The sequence below is a fragment of the Mizuhopecten yessoensis genome, unplaced genomic scaffold (assembly GCF_002113885.1).
Source record: "Mizuhopecten yessoensis strain PY_sf001 unplaced genomic scaffold, ASM211388v2 scaffold4627, whole genome shotgun sequence".
Taxonomy (NCBI): domain Eukaryota; kingdom Metazoa; phylum Mollusca; class Bivalvia; order Pectinida; family Pectinidae; genus Mizuhopecten; species Mizuhopecten yessoensis.
The window spans coordinates 143,835-151,379 of NW_018405641.1; the positions used below are offsets into that span (position 1 = coordinate 143,835).

A 7,545-nucleotide genomic window follows, 5' to 3' on the forward strand; every position below is an offset into this window, starting at 1 on the left:
AATTACTCTCTGTTTCAATGTGTGAACAAAGTGAAGTAAATACATGTACTACATGTGACTAACAATGTACAGGGTATCATAATGGCGTCAGTTTTACTTTCAGTTTTGGTGCTTACACCAGACTTGCTATTTAAGAATGCATTCTACTCGGGCTAGATGATGGATGAAGCTACCTTTCAAAATTGGCCATATTTCATCATTACTCTCTGACGTAGAATCTAATTAATTTTATAAATGTAGCAGGAAAATGAACTTTATGCATTTAATCAAATAATAATTCAGAACGGAGCCATTTTCGAAATAGGTAGCTAGTGATCAATACCGACAGGAATCCGATTGATGATAACTTTAATCAAATTTAAAATGTTAAGTTTACAACATCCAGGGGACTGGTTTGTGGTTTTACACGCAAGAACCACATACTAGCTCTCTCTCTCTCTCTCCGGGTCATCCCCAACATTTTCGCTGTATGTTTTTGTTATCTAAACTATTGATATTGCCCCAGTATATTCGTCCTGCTGTGGTGAAGTCTCGAGATTCCTTGTAAAGCATTCTAGGGAATACCCCGAGGACACGATTCGTGAGAGAGGCAATATTTCTACATGTGGTTTCTATCAATGTAAGCGTCACTGACGAATATTTACACTAACAGTTTTCATGTCACAGTTGATTCGCTACTCCAGACCTTGTTTTATGTATACGGATTTTCTAGGTAGATGAGTCCGGCTGACCTATAAACTATATAGCCAGGTTTTTTTTTCTCTTGGAAGACGCAGAAAAAAATGTTATGGTCTCGCCGTGACCTGATTTCTTTCCATGGAAGTCAACTGTCTACCCAGGTTAAAGCGTGTTGTCTCTGTCTTAGATTATAGGTCCCCTGCACACCTTTTATTTTTATTTATATATCAGAGGAGACCGGGACGTTACTATTGAAATATTTCATTAAATTTAAGTCGGAAGGTATTCATAGACTTTGCGGTGAACGTAAATATCATAGTTCGGGTAAATAACAAGGGTGGACACTATAAAAAGGAACGTTTGATTTATTTTTGAAGCTCAGATTGAATTAAGATTCAAGTGATTAAATATGATTTAAGCCGCCACATATTTTCAGTATTTTATTTCAATATAAACGTAGATCACTGAGACTAAAGACACCAAATTTATAAAACAAAACACTATCTCGCATTAAATAACAAATGAAAATGTTACATTTTACACCCAAATTAAATTAATCGTATTTTCGAACTAGAAATGAAAGGTTGAATTAAACAATTTGTTGATTATAATGTAGTTATTATTCAGAGTATAACTCTTTAGGCATGTACCACCATTGGTCACATTACAAAGCGGTAAATGTTTTTAAATGAAGTTCAAGTAACCTTACCTATAAATGTACGATGTATCAAACTGTCCATATCTTTGACAGAAATGAATCAGTATAACTACGTCACATAGTCCGTGTGTACATGACTGGACATGATTGAACATTTCACATCTTCACAAACTGTCAAAATATTAAACATGTAACGCGTTTATTTTATCAATCGTACTTACGCCATAACATGGACGATAAACGTCTTTGAAAGGGGATATCCTAACTTATTTAGTGCATATTTATACAAGATCAGAATTACCGATTAGATAAGATTTTATGGCAATAAAATCAAAATAAATTTAATTTCAGAAGTACCTTTGCTTTTATATAACATATTCTATACATAGTTCAGAGAGTGTTCACATACATGGTCGGGGTATACAGTTTCAGGGAAAACAGTTTTCAGAAAGAAAGGCTTTTATCAGATGTGAAGCGTTCTATCATGTACAAACATGTACTCAAACGCACTCTGTGACGTAGTTTTTTACTGATTCATTTCCGTCAAAGATATCAACAAGCATGCGGTAGTGATAGCGATTGATGTATGTAATAGAATATTAGCATTTACTGGTGAATGGAAACAGGAGATTAACTCTATACATAATCCAGCTTTATGATACCTTTACATGAGGTCTAGTATTAATAGAAATATAAAGATCTACACAGACTTCCAGCAAGTGCAAAACCTTGTTCAGCTCCAGCCAATGTCAGACACGATCGGCGCATTGTCCGCCGCTCCTTCAGGCAGACTATCTAAATGGAATCAACATGTCCAATGAACATTGTCGAGAATGTTGAAACATTATTAGACACACAAATATTTTAATAATTAGATTTCGCGAACAAGCGCTGGTTATCTGATGTAGAATTGGCGTCGCCTGGTAATGCATCTGGACAGGGACTTATTGAATTCCCACTATTATTACCACGTTATGTGATGTTCAATTTCATTTCCTAAATCCAAAATTAGACCAGTTCTACCTGATTGATCAATTTAAATATTGAATCATTTTCTAAAAATTATTTTTGATATTTATAGCTTTTGCCTCTAATATAAGGTATAGTGAACTATCTAGATGGTCGTAGATACTGCAGCCCATTATATATTCGTCTAACTCGATAGAGCATGGCTGCATGTTGTTTGGCTTATTACACGCGAGATAAGGATGAGTGACCGGTATACACACACCCCATGATAATCTCTCCTCGCCATTAACGTAAATCACAGACAGGAGATGGACAGGCTCCTTTATACACTATAAACCTAATTGATATTTACATACATGCGTTTTATCATGTAAGACAACATTACTGATTTATGAACATTACGTAATGTGTGTTTAATGCGAAGCGTTGCAATATTCTTTAGCGTGATATGTCAGTCATTATGACGTCGAAGAGCATTACTTCCAACTGATGAGAAACAGCACAATTTAATATTGAGTATATTATTACATTTCCTTAGCAGAAACACACAAGTATTTACGATAAAACAGTGATTTTGATCCTACCATTTATTGCAACATATGCATGTTGGAAACGGTCTTCATTAGCTTGGTCTAATGTTCGCTCTCCTCTGTCGTTCCCTAGTTGTATTTGCTGCTTTTACTTATCAACTTATTTACTTCTCTCTCTTTTGAACTCAATTATTTGTTTTAGGTCACTGGGAATCTTACTCTCGAGACGTTCAAACTTCATTTCAAATTGAATCCTACTATAGTGAATATCAGGACCCGCATTCTTGAAACCGTTCTCATGCTCATGCATGGATTATTTGCTCAAATTAGCTTTCGTGTAGCTCACTAAATAATGTCAAACGATCAAAATGTCAAATCTAAACACTGAAAACAGTATTTGGCTATAAGTCTCTAAATATTCAAAATCAATGACAAGATAAAAATGGTAAATAATTTATAACGGGAAGAATAAATAAGGCTTGAGCAAACAATTCAATTCTTGAGCATAAGAACGGTTTCATGAATACGGTCCGATTTTAACGAATGATGTTCGGGTTAACGTTCCGACGTCACTGATTGTTTGATGCTTACTACAGTTAAATTAAGGCGTGACTCAATGAGATAATCTTACTACGGACACGTTTACTCATCAATTAGTAATGGAATCATGCTATACTCAGGATTAGGGGTGCTAAAAATTTGTCTTGTGCCAATTTTAATCCTCAATCAGCTCATTCATCAACTTGACACTTGTTTTGTCGTTATTTCTATATTGTGTTCCTATGAATGATCTATCAAGTACTTCTTAAAAAACTCAAAGATGGCTGCTCAGCGGCTGTCTTGTTTTTTGCAATCAGTCCAAAAAAGCGTTCCTAACAACATGCTCATATGAACTTTCAATAACAAGAACTATATATGACTGACACAGAACGGATAACGGACCACGGACCACGCACGCAGTGTGAGGAGGACAGCCGACCATCTGATGATGGTGCGCTAAAAATGTTATTAACAAGATGCAAAAGCGTGCTATCCTGCATTTTATTTTGATTCTAAATAAATAAGACAGAAAATGCAATATGGCACGAGGTAGGTTGTCACATCATCTTCGTGTATAGTTTACTATGGATAACCTGTCTGTCCATGTACTGTAGAACTTCTGTTAGTCTCTAAAAAACTAACAAATACCTTTTCACTTTGTTTTTACCCGGCATTTTACCGTTTTAAATCACCAGCGGCAAGCACGAGCAAACCTGTTTTGCCTTTGTATACCAAGGAGGAAAACATCAGGAAATTGGGAGGATATCGTAAACCATGGGCGCAAACAACTGTTTCACAACTGTAATTGCTACTAAAGTTTATTTCAAGGGCAGAGTCTGACCGGCTTTAACATCCTGTGAGAGCCAATATGCTTTTTTGGAAGCTGGTGTATTTCAGGGTAGACTTTTCACCACTCCAATTAATCGGTCCCAATTACCACTAGCACGGCGTGGTTTGAACGTGTACGGCTCGGAGGGGCAAATCAGCACCAGCTCAACCTGTGTTTTACACATTATCCTTTATTTAACGTACATGCCTTGTGATGATCTGTTCTATATACCATCGACCGACCCGGAGAACGAACGCGCCGCTTCCTTTGAATGAAGAAATAACATAAGGCAGATGCTGTATCTACATGTTATTACTTGAAAGTCTAACTAATTGTACATAATACACCTTCCTATATAATTCCTCTCTAGTCAGTTTCTCTTCTTCTGGGAAAATTCATTCCAAATGCCTTTTTTATATGCCTATCATAAGGAGCTACGTGGCTTTTATTAAGTCAAATGAAAGAGAAGAGAAGACCTAATGATGTAAATTAAGATATGCTTTATCGTGCGCTCAAGTGCAAAGGACAAAAGATATCAATTTACTAAAATAATATGATATGATTTTTTTTCTCTATCGTATGCCAGAGAAGGTGTCTCCATTAATAGAGTGTGATCTGTGAAATACAGCTAATAACGATTGATTGACAAACAGCTACAATTACCTAACGTTACATGCCGAAGGTCAAAGTATTTGTGACCGCATCAAAGACATCACAAGAAGCTGATCAGAGGTGGTTTTTCTTTTCATGTACAAATTACATGGTAGGTCGGCGCAATACCTAACCCTGTAAACAGAACACCAGAGAAAATTAATGTAATTATGATGTAGTCAAGATACATGGAGACGTTTTTTTACAATATGACACGCCTCATAGAAACTCATGCCACCAGCACTCCCTAATATTCCCATGAAACGAGGACACACCCCTAACACAAGTACATCTCCGACACCAGTAATACCCCGACACCAGTTCTCCCCCGACACCAGTACTACCCCGACACCAGTAATCCCCGACACCAAGTACACTAGTACAACAGTACACCACGACACCACTACTACCCCTGACACCATTACACCACAACACCAGTACACCAACGACACCAGTACTCCCCGACACCAGTACTACCCCGACACCAGTAATCCCCGCCACCAAGTACATTAGTACAACAGTACACCACGAAATCAGTACTACCCCTGAAACCATTACACCACGACAAAAGTACTCCCCCGAAACCAGTAATCCCCCGACACCAGTTCCCCCCCGACACCAGTACACCACGACGCCACTACTGCCCCTGACACCATTACACCACAACACCAGTACACCAACGACCCCAGTACTCCCCCGACAACGCTACTACCCCAACAACACTACAACACTACACCAGTACACCACAACACCAGTACTCCACCGACACCAGTACTCCCCGGCACCAAAACACAAGAACTACCCCGACCCCAGTAATCCCCGACACCAAGTGCACCACGATACAACAGTTCTCCTCGACACCAATACACCACGACAACAGTCCTCCCACGACACCAGCACACCACGACACCCGTACCCCCCCGACACCAGTTCTCCTCGACACCACTACCCTTGACACACTTACACCAAGACACCAGTACCCCCCCGCCACCAGAACAACCCCTTACACGAGTACTCCCCCGACACAAGTACTATCCCGACACCAGCGCACCACGACACCAGTACACCACACCACCAGTACACCAACGACACCATTACTCCCCGACACCAGTTCTTAACGACACCAGTACTCCCCGGCACCAAAACACAAGAACTCCCCCGACACCAGTAAACCACGACACCAGTTCACCTCGACACCAGTGCTCCCCGATACCAGTACTATCCCGACACCAGCGCACCACGACACCAGTACTATCCCGACACCAGTCCACCACGACACCACTACTACCCCTGACACCAGTACACCACGAAACCCGTCCTCCCCCGACACCAGCAATCCCCAACACCAAGTACACCACGATACAACAGTTCTCCTCGACACCAATACACCACGACAACAGTCCTCCCACGACACCAGCACACCACGACACCCGTACACCACAACACCAGTACACCAACGACCCCAGTCCCCCCCGACACCAGTACCCCCCCGCCACCAGAACAGCCCCTTACACGAGTATTCCCCGACACATCAACATCCCCGACACCTTTACTTCACCGACACCAGAACAACCCCTTACCCGAGTACTCACCCGACACATCAACATCCCCGACACCTTTACTTCACCGACACCAGAACAACCCCTTACCCGAGTACTCACCCGACACATCAACATCCCCGACACCTTTACTTCACCGACACCAGAACAACTCCTTACACGAGTACTCACCCGACACATCAACATCCCCGACACCTTTACTTCACCGACACCAGAACAACCCCTTACACGAGTATTCCCCGACACATCAACATCCCCGACACCTTTACTTCACCGACACCAGAACAACCCCTTACACGAGTACTCCCCCGACACAAGGACTATCCCGACACCAGTCCACCACGACACCACTACTACCCCTGACGCCATTACACCACAACACCAGTACTCCCCGACAACATTACTACACCAACAACAGTACAACACGACACCAATACACCCCGACAACAGTACTCCCCCGACAACACTACCACCCCAACAACACTACAACACGACACCAGTACATCCCCGACACCAGTACTTCCCGACACCAGTACACCATGACACCAGTACTCCCCGACCCCAAAACAGAAGCCCCCCTCCGCCACCACTCCCCGACGACACCAGTCCTCCCCGACACCAGTACTTCTCGACACCACTACTCCACGACACCAGGACTCCCCGACACAAAACAGAAGGACTCCCCCGACACCAGTTCCCCCCCGACACCAGTACACCATGACACCAGTACTCCCCGGCACCAAAACACAAGAACTACCCCGACCCCAGTACTACCCCGACACCAGTAATCCCCCGACACCAGTACACCACGACACCAGTCCTCCCCCGACACCAGTACACCACGACACCAGTTCACCACGACACCAGTCCTCCCCCGACACCAGTACTCCCCGACACCAAAACAGAAGCACTCCTCCGACACCACTACTCGACGACACCAGTACTCCCCGACACAAAACAGAAGTACTCCCCCGACACCAGTACTCCCCCGACACTAGTACTCCATGACACCAGTGCTCCCCGATACCAGTACTATCCCGACACCAGTACACCACGACACCAAAAATCCCCGACACCAGTATATTACGACACCAAAACACCAGTACCACACCGACACCAGTACTCCCCCCC

The 7,545-nt window shown here is 42.4% G+C and overlaps 2 protein-coding genes across 2 annotated transcripts in view; both read left to right on the forward strand.

The window, feature by feature from the left end:
• The first annotated feature begins 5,086 nt into the window (after positions 1 to 5,086).
• Positions 5,087 to 7,135, forward strand: LOC110449481 (mucin-2-like). The gene is made up of 2 exons (XM_021496367.1): positions 5,087 to 5,359; positions 5,753 to 7,135. Exons 1-2 carry the CDS (start codon positions 5,087 to 5,089, stop codon positions 7,133 to 7,135), a joined length of 1,656 nt encoding a protein of 551 aa, XP_021352042.1.
• LOC110449482 (bromodomain-containing protein 4B-like) overlaps positions 7,132 to 7,545 on the forward strand; it is a 6,712-nt gene continuing 6,298 nt past the window's right edge. Inside the window, exon 1 of the mRNA XM_021496368.1 lies at positions 7,132 to 7,354. Coding sequence (XP_021352043.1) covers positions 7,132 to 7,354 — 223 coding nt within the window. The remainder of the gene's footprint in view (positions 7,355 to 7,545) is intronic.

What these genes read in the sequence shown, in the direction of transcription:
- LOC110449481 (XM_021496367.1), top strand. Translation starts at nt 5,087, where the DNA reads ATGCCACCAGCACTCCCTAATATTCCCATGAAACGAGGACACACCCCT. An exon ending in CCAGTAATCCCCGCCACCAA is followed by an intron (nt 5,360 to 5,752) that starts GTACATTAGTAC and finishes CCACGACACCAG; the next exon opens with CACACCACGACACCCGTACC.